Source organism: Amblyomma mixtum, chromosome 4, assembly GCF_055824585.1.
Source record: "Amblyomma mixtum isolate Tamu chromosome 4, ASM5582458v1, whole genome shotgun sequence".
In the NCBI taxonomy this organism is placed as follows: domain Eukaryota; kingdom Metazoa; phylum Arthropoda; class Arachnida; order Ixodida; family Ixodidae; genus Amblyomma; species Amblyomma mixtum.
Window position 1 is genome coordinate 98,717,497 of NC_143015.1, and position 18,244 is coordinate 98,735,740.

At 46.3% G+C, this 18,244-nt stretch overlaps 2 protein-coding genes across 2 annotated transcripts in view; both read right to left on the reverse strand.

Annotated features, from left to right (window-relative positions):
* Positions 1-1,274, reverse strand: part of LOC149347569 (uncharacterized) — a 31,286-nt gene extending 30,012 nt beyond the window's left edge. The window contains exons 1-2 of the mRNA XM_089587196.1: positions 1,207-1,274; positions 5-125 (exon numbers count right to left, since the gene is read on the reverse strand). Coding sequence (XP_089443322.1) covers positions 5-125; positions 1,207-1,258 — 173 coding nt within the window. The 5' untranslated portion in view covers positions 1,259-1,274. The remainder of the gene's footprint in view (positions 1-4; positions 126-1,206) is intronic.
* A 237-nt stretch (positions 1,275-1,511) lies between these two features.
* Positions 1,512-16,368, reverse strand: LOC149347570 (uncharacterized). The gene is made up of 7 exons (XM_089541605.1): positions 16,257-16,368; positions 11,520-11,663; positions 10,436-10,559; positions 7,764-7,871; positions 5,993-6,095; positions 4,205-4,303; positions 1,512-1,520 (listed from the first exon to the last, which is right to left on the reverse strand). Exons 2-7 carry the CDS (start codon positions 11,542-11,544, stop codon positions 1,512-1,514), a joined length of 468 nt encoding a protein of 155 aa, XP_089397731.1. The 5' UTR covers positions 11,545-11,663; positions 16,257-16,368.
* Positions 16,369-18,244: the final 1,876 nt, after the last annotated feature.

Consider the following 18,244-nt stretch of genomic DNA (forward strand, 5'->3'; position numbering starts at 1 on the left):
TTACCGTCTCGCTTTCCAGGTCCCTCGTCTGCTCTCGTAGGGATGCTCGTGAGGACTGGTCGCGGTTCTTCGACTGGAAGCCATGAGCATTCGCCCAGGGCTGCTTATTCGTGCAAATACAGAGCCTGCATCAGAAACAGCCCTGCTGTTTGTAAGACTGTTTGTAAGCCTCTAATCTGCCCACCTTTTTCTCTACCATAGCCTCATCAAAAATGTCTGAGTTCTAGTTGAAAGCAAGAGGCATGTGTACAACCTGTTTAAGGAGGATCCGCCCCCCCCCTCCACCCCTCCCCCCCCCCCACACCCTCCTCCACCTTCACTGCGCTCGAGATAATCTGTCGAGTAAATAGCGGGCATCAAATGAACGTACAGACTCATACCGCTATCCTTTAAAGACTGTTGCCTGTCAAAGACACCACTGTTATTCCCAAGATAGCAGTAGAATTACTAGGCTTTCGGAAATCCTAAACAGTTTTTTAACAATGTTTTAGGCAAAGGTCTTAGTCAATGCATTTCATGTGCTGCAAAGGTGAATTCACTGATGGAAGAGCGACTGGGTGCGAAACGGTGACTGCTAGACGACAGGCAGGAACAAGCAATTCATTGAGGGAACTGGCAAGAAGAACTTGATTATAGGCCGACAGGTAGAAACAAGGAACCGACATTATTTCTGTCTTGCAATACTGCACTACCCTGAAACAGTTAAGACTAGGGCAGAGCTTTCAAGGCTGCTCTTTCTCGTGCCTTGGCGACAAAATCTTTTAGAATGTATGCGCTCAGCTCACAGTGTGTGCCTTCCATCCTTTCTGTCTGTTACCGCCAATGTCTGGTTGCTTTTAAATTTTTTTGGGAAGTTGCAGAGAATTTTCGTTATTAGTAGGTAGACATCTCGATTGCACTTTTCCTGCTTAAATAAAGATTTGCATTGACCGCATAGACGTTCGAGCCGGTGTGTTGTCCTGGCAGCACTACTAGTGTTTTCAAGTCGGCGAAATGCTTCCAAATTTTAACAAATCTGCCAATGTAGAGAAATCATGCATAATATTACAGATTTAACAGACTTCCTCGATCAATTGCTCAGCTGGGTACCTCAGGTGAACATATTGTGCGCACACAAAAACAGCCAGGTCATGGACATTCTACTAGACATTCGCTTCGCTGGGATAAGCTGCAGAAATCTACACGAGGATATAGCCGCATACTCACCCATGAAGTTAAGGCCTCGGCGCACTGCGAACTGCCCTCTTCCTTTGTACATGTTCAAAGAAGCGCCGTTCCTGCAAAAGAGTCATATTTTTATGTTGCATCAAAGCATAGCGCTGCTATATTCAACGACACTAATATGGCTTTCCTTATTAATAACACCGAATGCTATTCGTGCTTTTGTATTCTTACAAAGGTGCAAGAAGACAACACGAGTTTAAACCAGCAGGTGCGCAAGCAATGGTAGGCGTGTACCAAACAGCACGAGGTCTTCATGACTTGCTATCTAAAGAATCAAGAATACATCCTCAGGGAACCTGCAGGAGCAAACTTCACCACGTGATCCCAGGCGGCACATTAGAAGGAGCACCTAATCTTGGGCCTACATGTCTGTACGACACCAGTGCGTTTACCGAGAACTACGTACCCAAGAACTCTATAGCTCTAAAAATTACACACTAGAATGAGGACGTGGGCAACCTGGCGCGGTTTAATAATTTAATTTTCCCTCAATTTTCAGCTGTCACGATCAGTTCGACTAGCCTGTACGGAAAACGACATGCATTGCGATGCAGCTTTTACACAAGGCTGTTTTCTCGACACCATGGAAGGCAGATGTGTTTTGCGGTCTGTCACTATTGCTCTTGTTTTAAAAGGCCGTGAAACTTCCGGAGCTGCCGAAATACATCTTTGTTTCAGCCCTGACCATGGCTATTCTTCCGTAGGAGGACTTTCTCCGTAAATTACTTACGTGGCACATTGGTGCTGATGGTATCGCATGCAATAAAGTAAAGCATGAATAGCTTCATATTTAACTTTAGCATTATAGCACAGCTATGAATTTAGATACAAAACACTGTCTTAGTGGTTGTCTAATACGACAACGATGGATCCTAGGGAAAAGCTAAGTGCTCTTCTCTGGTGGAACATTTCCTCACCGGTGACAGCGCTCTCTACCCGCCCCCAGTGTCACTGTTATGTGAAGGCGGGTCTGGCTGTCGGCGACCTCCTTTGCACCCACGTCATGAATGCGCTTCAGAGTATATGCGCTGCCGCGGTTCTTCATCAAGACTCGTTCTCGCCTTGCAGGTGGTTCTTTCGGCTTCACTGCTGTAAAATTAAACATAGAACTTTATGGACAGAAAAGGGTCAGCAAGATATTGCAGTAAACAAGCAAGGGATAGAACTTATCGCAGCATCTCCATGGCCAACACATGCTCAGCCTTCCAACATACGATCCAGGTTGGGCTCCTTAGCGTTGTAACGTAGTTACAAATTATGGCACGTACAAGTTCTACATTTTATGGTTGAAACAACAGAGGAGAACACAACACAAAGTCTGAGTAAACTGCACTCCGTCTCGTTATATCATTGCACTCACGTTGCTCTGTTTCTAAAGGTAGAAGTTTATTAAAAAGTTGAGAGTATCCTGGCCTTTCGGGGTAGTGGTAGGAGGCTCAGTCTATTCTATTCACCATGAAGGTGAGTAGCTATAGGGGTTGGAGACAATTATTAAGTATAATGCTGCTGCGATCTTGTCACCAATTCAAGAAACAACTTTCCACGTGCTCACGGCCATAATATCTCACACGAAAAATCCAGCTCAAGAGGCGGCTCTGCTCTGATCCGTCAAATTACAAGTGACCAAATACCAATTCTTCCAAACAGACCGTCCCTCCAACGAATTACTCCCTTTTTTGTGATCCACGATATGATGCTGCGACGCTATGGACAAGCTTTCAAATCTTCTAGATGGCTTTTGCTAGCAGTCACTCAAGGCATTTAGTGGGCGGTTACTGTGAGAAAGGTGGTCGACGGACTATCCTTAGGTTTATGGTTTACAGGGGTTTAACGTCCCAAAGCGACTCAGGCTATGAGGAACACCGCAGTGAAGGGCTTCAGAAACTTTGACCAATTGGGGTGATTTAATGTGCACTGATATCACCCAGTATACGGGCCTCTAGAAACGGACTGTCCCTAGACATGCACGGAATCGGCAAGAGAATGCATCCAGAATTCATTTGGTTGGTCCCAGAGAATTGCGCTGAAGCAAAACGACGCACCCAGTAGTGATCTTTGCATGTATGAGAGGCACAGCAAGGCTACGAGCCACACCGGAGTGGTCTAAGTGAAGAAGCCCAAATAGGCCTGTTTTTATGTACATGCATTAAACAACGATATCAAAATTATCTAGAGCCGTGGCTCATAGTCGCTAATTGGTGCGTGTACTAGATAAGAACTAGTTTCACTGTAGGGCAGACTGGAATGGGATATCAGAAAGCCTAAAAATTGACATCGTTTGGTTTTTGGTTTATGGAGCTTTAATGTACCAAAGCGACTCAGCCTGTGACGGACGCCGTACTGAAATTGTCCGGAAATTTCGAAAATTTGGGGTTATTTAATTAACACTCACATCGCACAGTACACGGGCCTCTAGCATTTCTCGTCCATCGAAATGCGACCACCGCAGCCAGAATTGAACCAGCTTGTAAGAGTTTGCCAAAAGAAAAGAAGAGGTAATAAAAGTGCATAGTTAAGAAATTTACTATTGAATATTACTTAATCAGCTGTCTTAGCAGTATTCTCATTCACTACAGCGCTGACAACGCTACGGCGAAAAAAAAGCTCTTACACACTGTATATGCTTCACACATAAGAGCAACTCGGACTGCGAGGCAAGAAGTTCGTAGTTATGGAGCCGGAGGTTTCACATGGAGGCCTGTTTGTGATGATGCATTACAAGGTCCCTGGAAGAAAACTGACTTTGATTCTGTGTAGTTTTATAGCTAATTGGGGATTAAGACCGCACCGTAAACTCGGCCAAAGGCAAGGTAAGATTAGTTCCTGAGCCCCAATACATTCCGGATAACACTGAGTTGTCCAAAATCACTCACTTGTCGTCTCCAGCGAAAAAACAAATTGGCTGACAGTTCAGCATTGCTGAGCACGAAATATTACACGAAAGCGCTGCATTTTGCAGGTGAACACCCCCGCCACGTACCTGAAAGCGCGATTGAGGTGTCCACCGACCCAGGCCACCAGTTGTGCACCTGGCTTTATGCCATACGCGATGCAGGTGTTCCACTCGACATCGGCCAGACTGCACAAAGAGAATCTTATTTGAGCCTCCATCACTGCACTGCAAGGAAGTTGCAGGTAATAACACAAACGTTGCAGCAGCGTACGGGCCAGTTTCAAGCCAGTTACAAGTCGAGTCAACTCAGGCTGTTAAGTTCTTAATACATTATGTAAGGACTGGGAAAGGATGCAGTTTTTGCAATACCTTTTTAATTCCTGCTGCATTAAATGGTCTGGTTTCAAACAGTCAATAAAAAACATTTTTATCAATGATGGGAACTACTTGCATTAGTTAGTAACATGGATTGAGCACCCAGTGTTGAGAATGGGCAATGTACAAGAGTTAAACAACAGATCAGAAAGGTAGACGAGGGGTGAAGTAATGAAAGGTGGCGGCACTAGTAATACATTTGCTAGCGGTAGGCCGCTGCAGAGGAACAAAACAATAAGTTGGACTAAGATGCAGAGCCGTAGAGAGGAGATTCGTCTATAATTGGAGATTTCTGGCGGTTAGCGAAGTACCCCGTGTAGGGCCTCTAATTGCACACTGCTCCCGATGACCACACAGAATGTGGGGTGTTCGGATTCGCGGCTAACTCTGAGGGCAAGATAGCGCACTGGGGGTGGGAGGAGGGTTTGGTGTCACCTCCCGCCGTGGGCCTCGAATCCGATTGGCGTTCATTGTCTTGTAAGGACATTGTATTGAGTGCCAGAAATCAAGGATACCATGAGTCGGTGTTCCAAAAAACTCGCCTAATTCCCTGCCCGTATTCCGAACCTTCAAAGTGCAGAGCAGGTGCAGGCCAACAAACAATCGACCCCTCAGGCGAGAGCACTGCGGGTGAGGACAAAGTCGAGATTACCTGCCAAAAAGATCATCGATCCTCAATTGCAGCATGACGGTTGAGAGCCACGAACAATGTATTGAGGAGCAGCTGCCTTGAAGACCGTGCCTTATACGACAACGAAGGCTTGAGTGCAAGTATTTCCTTAAAAGTTAACCACATCTGCGATCATTTTCCTTTATCCTGTTCGCAATCCAGCGGTTCATTAAGCAGTCTTGCAAAGACGTTCAAAACATCAGAGGCCTTTGACTTGTTTGCGGTGTGTTCCTTAGCTATAATGATTTCTTTTTGAGTGTGTAAATGCAGCCTTTAAACAAGCGCCAATCCTGCAGTTACCGCAGAATAATATTATCCTCGAGTATGGAAAGCTCTCCGTGACAAATATATAGAATTTATCTATGTACGGTGAGGAAATGGAGCATAAATACCTCTGCACATGCTTTAGGGCTCTTCGTTTGCAAAGCACAAGTGCTTGCTGTTACGTACACAGATGTCAATGATTATGGGGTGTTCCACAGCAGTTGAAATAGTTGGAAACATTGAAGAAAAGAAAGTTTGTGTAAACTGATAAAGCTTGTCTGGCGTGCACTGGAGCAATGCCTTTAACTAAAGCTTTCAACACATCACGAACGTCACCCTTCCACGGAGGATACATTCGCCATTCCAGAGGTGATTGTCGGCGGGTCAGTGTCGGTGAACCAGCAGTTACATGTCAAGCAACACGTTTTTTTTTTTCCGACTGTGTCCTGTTGATCTGATCGGTAGGGTAGAGGAAATGACTGCCTACTGCAGATTATACGGCTGAAATATGTAGAGGTGTGATGGCAAATACTTTTTCTACAAAATACACGTTACCGGGAGCTCACCTTTTGAAAAGTTATCGTGAACGATATGGCAGCAAGGTAAGTCTGGTCCTGGCACTTCCTGCAAGTCGTTGCATCTGGTTGCCGCGGAGTCGGAATCCGTCTCCTGCACAGTTGTGCGATAAAAGCAAATTTTTTCTTCAGAGAGAGAAAGGCTCAAAGGTAGTCGCCAAACACCGTTGAAAAGAATCACGGTTGAGAAAGGTAGGACAGTTTATGGGGTTTAGCATCCCAAAGTGAATCAGGCTATGTGGGACACCGTAGTGAAGGGCTCAAAGGTAAGAAGAGGGCGCACTCAGGCAACCATGATAGAGACGAAGAGGGGGCAGGGCGAGAGTGTTGTTTATGATACAAGGCGGAAAGCTGAATGCCAGCCGTAATCATATGCACAGAAACCAGGGTTTGGGGTAGTGAAAGGCTTAGAAAGGTGACGGTGTGAACAGATTATAGGCGCATATATATAACAAAGCATTAGGAACGGCTAGAACACTGCCACTGAATGTAGACGATGAGGAGTGTGGAAAATGCAGGAATGCCCGTACTCTCGTGAGGGTGGTCCAAATTTTAATGCGCGTTTAACATCCCAAGGCGACTCAGGCTATAAAGGACGCCGTAGTGAAGGGCTCCAGAAATTTCGACGCACACCAACAATGTTCTCATGCCTAAAAAGGCCAAGGAATAGGAAGAACCCATTTCTTTTCGCGCAAATATAACGCATACTTTGCTAATATATTCCACTTTTCAATGTGTAAGCAGATCGTAAAATTTCCCTTCACACAAATTTGAATTGATGATGATTCGAGGTTTTAATGGCGCAAGACACTGTGAAGTCGGTTTAAGACTAGTCAAGTGTGTAGAATCCGGTTCCATGACACGTAATATAAGAATAAATGTATGGGGCGTTGTCAGAATTGACACAACCCGGAGTTCCTTAGTGTGCACTGACATGGCATAGTACACGGGCCTCAAGAATGTCGCCTCGACTGAGATGTGACCGATACGGCCGGGATCGAATTCACGTTTTTAGGGTCAAGAACCGAGCACCATAACCTATGAGCCAGAGTGGCTTGAGTTTTCAAAGGTTTTGTGGAATAGAAAGCCTACAAAATGTAACCAACAAACTGTGTTCTGAAGATTCTGCCAACTATCGCTTGTGGCTGTACCAAACTCTCTTGTACATGTTACAAAGGAAAGTAACCAATTACAATTGCTTCATCAGATATGTAACTGACATCAGTGATCAATTACTGTCTATGAAAAGTAACTGAAGAATTACAGAGAAGCGATCGGTTGCTATTACGTTACATCTTTTGTTAGCAAAAAAAAAATGTCCGTGCATGAGTACATTCCAGAACATACGTTGATTGCAATCCTTGCTATTTGTATATTCTAGTATATATTCTAGTATATATTGTGTATATTTTAGTCTAAGATGAAGATCTTTTTATGCTGACTGGTTGACACCGCGCCATTTTTTTGGGGGGTTGGGGGGGGGGGGGGGAGAGGAGGGAGGTTATTTCGAGCAGTACGTTTTTTGACATGGTATGGAGTGTTATGTTGGGTGCTCCAAAGGAGCTCGTATGGCATAATGGACAAAGCAGTGGAGGCCTCCAGTCTATTGCTTACTAACATTACATTAGCGCACATGGGATGTCCCATTTTGTCTCAGTTGAAATTACACATTCTTGGTAATTTTATGCTCGAGAAGTATCCAACGTTTTCACCTGTGCAGTACTACAAGGTTGGCCCCAACCGCTCAACAGCAATTACTCACAGGACAATGGTACTGGAGCCTGAGCTGTCAGGAACTGGTCGTGGCGTCGACTCCAGAGACACGCAGCGAGTACTCCGGGTCGAATTCTCGTTTCCACCTCTGGCACGGCTGCGAATGGAGAATCATTTTTGAGCACAGTACACTGCAATGTCAGAAAAACTAGGTTTCAAGAATCAGCCCGAATTAATTATTGTCTGCGCAATACCAGAGAAATTATCCGTCACCGCAGAATGTCACAAAAATGAAATAAAACAAATTGTGCCGCTCAACGTCCCGAAATAAGATATGGACGACGAGGGACGACTCTGTTGTATGCCACGAATTCAGATCACCTGGTGTCTCTTAGTGGGGTCCTTCAGCGTTCGCTTACGTGAAACAGCAAACGGCCGCCGTATCCAGGACTCGAGGCAGCGACGTATTGGGATCAGGAGTAGAACGCCAAGGCTACAGAGTCTCCGCGGCGGATACGTGTGTTCGCTACCCTACAAATTGGATTGACTGTCTTGGAGGTATGGCTCTGGTAATTGTTTTAAAAGTTTTTCTAAGTGATGGAGTGTTACTGTCTGGTGTGGCTGAAGATGTACGGAACATAATGTAATTGTTTCAAAATGTACAATAGTGCCTGCTTGAAATGTAGTCTGAAGTCTGACTTCACGAGTGGCCACACTACTTTGGGCGACTATGGCTGTAACTTCAGAGAGCCTATTTGCTTGCTCTCGGTCGTGCCGAAAGACTAAAATATTTTTGTTTTGATCCTATGCTTGTCTCCTGGAGACGCGAAAACAACTGGGGAATATAAAGCCAGAATAGCCTTTACGTCACTGGAGTTTTACGCGAAAACAACTGGGGAATATAAAGCCAGAATATCCTTTACGTCACTGTAGTTTTTTAACCTGTCTACAATTACAGTGTATTAGGAATGCCACATCTGATGCATTTCGGGGATGTATTTAAAAGCCTATGGCCTCGGTTTTGTGGAGGCCTGTTACTGGCATTTTTTCTCCCTTTCTTTGCTCAAGGGAGTTGCGCCACCGCTTCTGCGAAGCCGAGCTACTAGGCACATCCACCGCCTCGGAGGAGGCGCTGGATTTTCGCGGGGAACCCGCGTGGGTACGAAGTTGTGGCTCCTCCCGATTGGGAAAAGCTGTGCGGCGTGCCGGCTCAGACGTGAGCGAGCCTTTCTTTTGAGATGGCAGGGCAGCCTTGGCTACGGTAGTCAGAGATGTGGATGGCTCGGCCTGGGCAGTTGCCTGAATTGCCTGAATGAAATTTCAGATTCGCGAGTAGGCTGCGTGCGTACCTTTGCAGTGTGCACATTTTGTTACAGTTGCTTGCAGCTGTCTGTCATGCTTGGTTTGGGCATATTTGGAACAGGTCTCCTTGCCTCTGGTCTCCTTGCATGTATGGATTAAGGGTTCCTGTAGGGTATATGCTTGGGCTTGTTGGTTCATATTTGAAAGGTAAAAACGTGGTGCAAAGAAACACGGACACAGAAAGACAGACTGTCTAACTTCCAACACTGGTTTATTTTGGAAAGGCAAGGTGGTTTTTATATCGACATCAAGACTAACACACCGTCACACCATGCGCTAGCAAAGCGTATCAGCCAGATATGCGAGCTCTTTTGCCACCAAAGAAACAGAGGGTGTACTAACACAATCATCTTTCAAAAGTGATATCCATTCCGCTTTTATGATTTCTCCTGTCAACCGGTTAATGTGCACTTTTAAAACAATGCATTGTTCAAGAAGCGGTATGGAATGACACTCACGGCAGTCGGCTGACAACCCTTTTCCACGCATATCATCTACATCACGCCCATGCTCTCGAAGCCTATCATTCAGGCATCTGCCGGTTTGCCCTACACACTGCTTACCACAGGAGAGATGAATCTGATAAATGACATTTCCAATACAATTAACAAACTTTTTCCTGTGTTCTTTCGTACAACCAACACCCTTTTTAGATTTTTTGAAATGTTTCGTACACAGATGTCTTTACTTCTTAGGCGCCCAAAAAACCACTCTGGCTCCCGAACGTTGCGCTATTTTTTTACATTATGAGAAAGCTTATGAAAATAAGGAATGACGGCAACTTTTCTTTTCTTACTCATGGCTTCTTGGTTATCCTGGCCTTTTTTATTGCACACTTTCTTTAAAACACCTTCCGCCACAGACACTACGACATGGGAAGGGACATGGGAAGGACATGGGTAAGGGTTCGTATTCTGTCACTTGTGCTTCACCCCGATAGACACAAGAACGTTTCGGAGCTCCACACCTGGTAAAGAGATGGGGAGTCCGTCGGCCGGGGCTTGACTATGTCCCTAACCGCCACCGCTCATGGTTTCTTCCCTTCACCTTATGAGCTATCGCCATGGTGCATATTACAGCTTCCGTATGGGGCTAATGGTCCGTGGTGGCCCAAGCACGATCACCTTCAAAATCAATGTGCCCTGGCGGGAGACGACCTATTTCCCTCTCCTAAACCCCTTATTCCTAATGAATGTTTTTAACTACAAAGTCGAGATTGTCGTTCGTGCCCAACGCTGCGTACAATTAAATTGCTTGCACATGCGACCCAGCCAGAGTTTTCTGTTTTATAAAACATTCTGGATCATCAAAGTAGAAAGAACACAACTAGAACTAACTTTATTGCCAAAGATTTCTTACCCCGACGTAGTGTAGCGAAGGCAGCAATGAGGCTCGGATTCGAGTCCACACGCGATGCAGATGTTCCACACGACTCGGTCGGGTGCGCTGACGGCACCAGGACTGGGTGCTGTCACCTCCGACACTGCGTACAATGGACCCAGAGCCAGTGTCTTTCATGGCACAGAAGGTGGAACAGAAGGAATTTCATGAAATTTCGGATTTAGTAGGGAACAAGTGTTGACTGTTTGTTGAACGCAAATGCATGTCTGCTTACACTAAAGAAATAACTACGTTAATGATTTTGGTTTCAGAGGAATTTAACCACCCAAAGAGACTCCGGCTGCGAGGGTCGCTGTAGTGAAGGGCTCCGAAAATTTTCAGCACCTGGGTTTGTCTAGTGTGCGCTGACATCGCACAGTACACGGGCCTCTAGAATTTCGGTGGAGGCGAAATTCTCCGCAGCCGTGATCTAGCCAGTCTCTTTCGAGTAAGTAGCCGAGCGCCATAACCACTCATCTACTGCGGTGGCTAACTACGTTTATAAATGAACAAATCTGCGTGCATCATGTGACGCCTGCGAAACTATAGTTCGGCCGTAAATGCTTTAAATATTAACAGTAAATATTGTCACGTTGTAGTGACGGCAGTCCAGCGGTCAGGAAGACACCAGAAAGGCTTGCAAACGAATATTTGGGCTGACTTGCGCCCGCAAAAGAACTGAATCACTGGGTGGCGGCGTAAGCAACAAGCGTGCTCGTCAATCATCGAACTACGAATGTCCGCCGCTCGAGGCATCGCTCAATTTAAATCCGGCAAGGAAACTTCCAGATAACAGGACAAGATCATCTAAAGTAATCTGGAAAAATCTAGATGCAGCCTTTCATGGCTGCGATCAATCGAGATTAGTGTGGTCGCTTCTCGCGTCACGAACAAAAGTGATAACAACCCTTTCCTGCAGCCTTGAGCGTGAACGAACAAACACTAGAATGATACGTGGCAATATGTAAAAGGCAGGTCCTATCGAAGCCCCAGCGTCTTCGAAGCGTAGTTCACAGTTAGCTACACACTGCACACAGCTACACACAGTTGAAACTTCCCTCACCCGAGATAGTTCCCTCCCGCCTCATCACCCAATGAGGAGGCGGGTCTGGCTGTCGGCGAAGCGACTTGCACCCACTTGACGAAGGCACTTCAGGTTAGTCGGCCGACTGCAGTCCTTTGTCCGACACCAGCAGTGGCTTTGCCCCTGGTTAAGAGAAAGAAGGTATCTGTGAAAACAACCACTAATTTTAGAAAATGAAGAAAAATGACAAGATATCGCAGTAAAGTGCCAGGGATTGAACCGCAAGAAGCCAAACTGCCCTTCACCGCCTTACTAATAACCATCGACAGCATGTGCTGTTTCATGAAAACACGATACTGATTCTCTTTCCCGTGTGGCATTGGTGACTGATTAGTGCACAGTAGATAAGTTGCTGAATGTTCCATGTAGACCAGCATCAATAGGTATACCAGCACCGATATGATCCCTAGGTCAAAAAATAATTGACTACTCTGCTTCACCGCGGGCTTTCAAAGCAGTAGTGTGTGCATGCGAATTTTTTAGTCAGAAAACGAAGGAAGACTAACGCATTGCGTGCTTATTTATCGCAGACCCTCTCTCTGTGCAGTCAAGAATGGGGAATACGCAGCATCTCTGGAGCGTACATTAACAGCTATACATTATGGCGATCACGCCACTAGTAACAACTCCCCCGTGCTGGTAGGCGTTGCACGAATTTGGCGTGGCTAAGTTGAGTATGCGACAACTTCGCAGCTGTGTGATTAAAGAGAAAACTTCACATCACACTATGGTTGTTGAACAGGCAGTGAAGGTGGACAGAGAAAGTGTGTGTATGGGGGGGGGGGGGGGGGGGGGGCATGGTTACACCACTTTTTCATTCCAGAGCTCATATGGTACTCAGTGGGTCTGATAGGAAGAGGAGCAGGAGGAAAGTTTTGTCATCAGAAAAAGAAGGCAGGGGTTAGGGATAAGGTTTATAGAGCGCATGGGCCCTCTCGACAGAGCTAAATGGCTTGAAGTCCAAGCTTCATTGCTACCTCCAGGGCCCAACCCACTACCTGGAATTGTACCTCCGGGTTCGAATAGGATTTGACTGAGCTTTGATTGAGAATGATTGCAGAGAGTGCAGCGAAAAATGTATTCCGCAGGATACAACAGGGACTAGATATAATATTTTCTAATATACCCGTTTGAAGTTGTCACTCCTGGCAACTTGCTCTGCTTTGGAGAGGGATTTGTGCGGGGGTGGGTATTCGAGTCGATCGTTTTGAAAGTCGAGGGTGATTTCATGGTAGGTTTCCAGGCACTCCCTCCTGAACTAAGGGCACTGGTCGCTCTGTGCCCGGTTGACGAATCCTCGAGCACATTGATGAGCTTTCGAGGTATATGCAAGCACTAGTATGAGCTGGAACCATTCCGCGGATAATTTGGCTCTTGCCAAGATGGAGCGAGCTGGGGCATGAAGCCTTCTCTTAGCGAAGTTCCTGACTGATTGCTTCGAACCACTGAGGATATATCCAGCCTCGGTGCCGGCTATGGCGGGCGTCATGGCCATCTCCTCAGCTTCTGTCGAAAGTTTGGTGTTGAGGGAGATGGCCGTGGGTTGTCCGTGGTTGTCTACGACCGCAAGTGCGAATGCTTCCCTGTCGGGGAATTTTGCAGCATCCACGTGTACCGTTTACGACTAGGGGGATATGTGTTTATGCAATGCCTTGGCCTTAGTGATACACTGGGTGCATTTTTTGGGATGAAGAGGAATGAACATACGTTTGAAAATTTCATTAGAGAGCGAAAGTTCGGTGGTAGAAGGGGTGGTGTACCCGGTATAAATTTCCCAAGGATAGCCCTTCCTGGGGTCATATAGGAGAGGTGTTCGTAGTGAGCTGCAAGATGCGCCTCAGCCAGTTCATCGACCCTGTTATGTGCCCCCGATAAATGTCGTAGGTTCTACATTCCCCCTCTTTCGGCTGTGTAGCTGCCACCGAGAAAGGAAAAGGGGTATGTCAGGTCAGTCCAGGTACACTCAGCGGCGGCCAGCAACAACGCCGTACTTGCAATAGCGGGGTGGAAGTAGCGGACTTTCGCGCCTTTTTCATTTCTCCATGGGGTGAAGGTAGAGCTCCCAATCACTAGCTTACACCAACGGTTAGTGGCGAAAACAGTTAACGTGGGCAGTGCCGATGAAAACTTGTGTGCTGTTGGTGGTGCGCCGCTTCGGGAGCTGAAATTAAATAGAAGGAAGAATTGAGTTCACTGGTTATGAAGAGATTAGCACCGTATCTGTCTCGCCAGATCTGAACACTTTAAATGTGCAATAATGGAAGGCAGGAAATTGCATTTAAGGCAGCGAAAAAGGAGTAACCGGTAACCACTGTACGAGGAATTTTTATACTCCTGTAGCAAGACTATGAAAAATTTCCTCGAGACAACATATATTGTAGGCCGCCTTAACTACTTTAACGGCTCTCTCATATCCTCCATACATTTTGTTTCATGTCAACTGTGAAAGCAGGTAGAAAAGCCGCAGGCAAAACGTGATCACAGCCAATAAATGTATATGTGAGGAGCGAACCACGAAGTGATTCGCGAGCAAGTCTATGCTATGTAGAACTCGCCAGATGTTGAGCAAGTAGAACTTTTGGATAATGTTTTTCACTACGCATTGATGACACTTCACGGTTTCGTAACTTCAAATACAGCCGAAGTGCGCAAAATATTTCAGTTCTCGAATCCATGTTTACTCAGTATAATGCAGCTTTTTTTACTTTACCGGGATCCCGAGCTAAATTAAGCCTTGGGTTTAAAATATACCGGGGCACACTATGTGAACGTAACTTAAGGCATCCACATGTTGATCCACAAGCGCACCGAAAGACCATCCGCCTCGCTTCTGGGAAATGCTGGGTTCGATCTGCAGTGCCACCGGGTATAAACGGGTTTCCTAAAGGGTACAAGCTTTCCACAGGCCTGGTATTGGGTTTTACAACACTTCATTATAGTCTTCAGTTGGGAAAATCGCTGTGCTATGTGAGAATCGCTGCAAAAAACACGACTCGCGGCATCTCGAATGAAATTCGCCACGTTACCGAATCTGGTACTAGTATACAACCGCTTGTGTCATGTACCCTTGCAGCGGTATTGGAAGAGCAGAGCGTTCGGAACTTGCCGGTTTCACCGAGCAGGGAAGTTTCCTATGTCAGAGAGGCAATATCGTTTACTGTGTACGGCGAGATCAGAAGCGTTGCACTGAGCACATATGAGCTGTTCTCATCCGTAGCAAATTGAGTTTAACGATCTCTATGTTGAATCCCCGCATGTAATACCGCACGGCCGCTGTTGAGGCAAAGCAAACTGAATTCAGGAAGCCATGTGGCTCCAGGTCCAAAACACTGATAGGTTTCCGCGAAGACCATTCATAAGGCTGTATAGGTGATGCTATGTCTATACCTTCTTAGGCACAGACCTTCAACCGTGCTTCTATGTCACCTTTCTGCATGCCTTAATGTCTTTCCTCCCACCGCGTTTGCTTTTTATAAAGTCCAAGCTTACGAGCGCATGACAGCAGCATTCAGAAGTATGATGGTCTGTGAGCGCGTCAGAATGCGGCATGTGTGTCACGTTCGCTGCTGAAGGTTGTGGGATAGAATACACTCTGCCCTAAGCTGTTGCTCAGAAACGTTGAATGCCACAAACCGCTGCCTTCAGGTGACACAAACATGTCCATTTGTTTCAAGGGGCACAGCAAAGAAGTTAGGAATACGAACAAACAATACGATTTATTTCATGGGTGCACGGAGATAATTCTAGCAAGTGGTTGAGTGGAATATAATTGAACATGTTTTATATGCTTCCACCTGCATCGAGTGACGTCGAGGTGCACTTGCCCCAGTTATTGTGATGTCACCGAACTTAGTGGTTCTTCACAGAAATAACGCGCTTGGCAGTCAAAAAATTATTCAGCGTATTACGAGTGCTCCCAGGTTCGTAGTGCCTGTACCTCGTGCATATTTTCGCTTTTTAAAGCACTCCAATGCAAACCCCCTTTCACAGGAGGTTAGACATAGTCTAACTCTGTTTGGAGACAATTTACTAGCGCGCGCATAGCAGTGTTGATATTCATCGTCTTAAGTGCGAAAAGCTGGTGAATCATAACCCAGTGTTCACACTCTCCAGGTGATTCTCCGGGAATATTTCCATTCAGCCATTAACGGTTGGGCCTATTTCAAAGTGAAAAGTGGACTTTCCAATCATAAGGGTGGACAATGCATCTGTGAACAGCGAGTGTTATGAAGCAAATCAAGCATACAGAGCATGGAAACATCACTGACAGCGCCTCAGGAAACATTCCGGGTAGAAAAAACCAAGAAAAGTGTACTTGAAAGGCGGGACGATGACGCAGGATCTGAAATAAGTACATCGCACCTCTGGCTAAAATCGGACAATTTAGGAATATCTCGCTTGCGGTAGTTACCCGATATGACAGAATAGAAAATCTGAAGGGGTCTAGAATGAACCCACTTGACAGCGACGGCTGTAATTCCTCTATTACTAAGCCTTTTTGCAAACTTTTGAAGCTACGTGCTCCCTAGATAGTCCGCATCTCACTGCAGCTTAACACATTTTCGACCAGAGGAAAGTTGGAGACTTGGGATAGAGGATAGACGAGAACATTGGGTGATGTCTCAAAGACAAGAGGGGCATACGGCCCTTCAGCGTGCAAAAACGTGTTTCGGGTGTCCTCCTCACAGCAGCCACTCGGCAACGACGTCAGCTTACCGTCTGACTCTCCAAGTCCCTCGTATGCACGCTCAGTGCTGTAGGGCCGCTCGTAGGAAGAGGACTGGTCCGAGCTCTTCTTAGGCAGCCGTGTGCCATCACCCAGGGCTGCTTATTCGCGCAAATACAGAGCCTGCACGGGAAACACGCCGTGCATTAGGGAAGACTGTAAACCACTAATCTCCCAACCCTCTCTCTAACATAACCTCGTGAAAAGTGTATAAGGACTGTCGTTTAAAGCAAGAGGCATGTGTACATCCAGTTTTGAGCATCCATCCCTCCACATCCTCTTCCCAATTCAGTGAGTTCAGAAAACAGAAGTCCTGAGATAAGTTTTCGAGTAAGCAGCCCATTTCAAACAACCGTATCGACTCCGAACGCTCTCCTCTGAAGACTGTTGCCCGAACATAAAGATGAATTCACTGATGGAAGAGAGACCAGGTCTGAAACGGTGACTAGCATGCTGAACGTCAGACAGGAACACGTAATTCATTGTGGGTACCGGCAAGAACTTGCGTATTGGATTACAGGTAGAAACAAGAGAGGGACACTATGTCTTGGAATCCTGCGCTATCCTGCAAGAATTAAGACTAGGACAGAGGTTCCAAGGGTGTTCTTTCTCTTGCCTCGGCGATGAAATCTCCCCAAATACGTGTATATGCGCGCAGCTCACCGTATGCGACTTCCACCTTTTCCCTCTGTCACCGCCGTTGTTAGGTTACTTTTGGTAAAGATGGTGCACAGGTATCCCCGAAGGTGAGACTATGGCCCCAATAGCGCGAACTTGCTCATTCTTCGGAAGTATGAGCAAAAAATAAAATGCGAACAAGAGAACTGAGGAAAAGTGAACAAGAGTACTGAACAAGTGCACTGAACAAGAGCACTGAACAAGAACACTGAACAAGAGAACTAAACAAGAGCATTGAACAAGAGAACTAAACAAGAGCATTGAACAAGAGAACTGAACAAGAGCATTGAACAAGAGAACTGAACAAGAGCATTGAACAAAAGAACTGAACTAGAATGCTGAACAAGAGAACTGAACAAAGAGCACTACAGAGGACATGCCCTGGCCGGCATGTCGCTTTTATACCCTCGGCCACCCCCGAATGTATAAAAGCGAACCCGGAGGTCAGAAGAAGAGACACGCAGCGTTCGGCCTCCCCGTCGTTTGAGCAAGGTCATTATGCTGTCGACCCTAGTGCGGTATCTTACTGCCATGTAAGTAGTGTACCTAAAGCCCCTTCGTGGTTTGTCCTGCCGTCGTTTTTCTTTGCCTGGCCTTCACCAGCCGAAGACGCCTCAGTCACAACAGTAGCTGCGATCGGTTGGGTGCCCCAATCCTAACAGTGGTGCCAGCGTTCCGGCAAGCAACACTTGCGCCAAGATGCACAAGCACGTCGGCATTGATGCAAGAATGCAGCCTTGAAGGCTAATTAGATGTTTTTTGCTGTTCAAGGCACGTATCTACCGGAAATAATCCTTACGAGCCAGGTCACCTGTCTTAGTTACGGTCCTAACCTAATCGGCACGGAGACAGTACGCACCTATTGGTCTACAAACAATAGGAGTCAGAATGGCTGACAAAGAAATTGAAGATGAAAAACGGGGCTGTGCTGACATAAGAGCTTTTTTAATTATATGTTTCTGTTCCTTTCATTATATGGTGTCGCGGTTGGCAGCTTCGCGCCATTGCCCGCTTCGACATGTGCTAATCCCTGATTATGATAATGCTTGAGCTCACGTCATCATCACACGCCCAACTGCGTCCACTGCAGGAGAAAAGCCTCTCTCATATCCATCCAGTTAATCCTGCCCTTTGCCAGCTGGAGCCAGCCGGTCCCCGCTACCCGCTAACTTCTCAATCTCATCCACCAGCCAGACTCTCTGGCTGTGTTCCGTACTTTGCAAAACGAAACAAATTAAAGGAAAATCAAATTATTCGCAGAGGCATAAGGTGATTTCGGCCCTCGTCTAGTGATGCAAAA

What these genes read in the sequence shown, in the direction of transcription:
- LOC149347570 (XM_089541605.1), bottom strand. Translation starts at nt 11,544, where the DNA reads ATGAGGCGGGAGGGAACTATCTCGG. An exon ending in GCGGGAGGGAACTATCTCGG is followed by an intron (nt 10,560 to 11,519) that starts GTGAGGGAAGTT and finishes CATTGTACGCAG; the next exon opens with TGTCGGAGGTGACAGCACCC. An exon ending in GGCTCCAGTACCATTGTCCT is followed by an intron (nt 6,096 to 7,763) that starts GTGAGTAATTGC and finishes ACAACTGTGCAG; the next exon opens with GAGACGGATTCCGACTCCGC.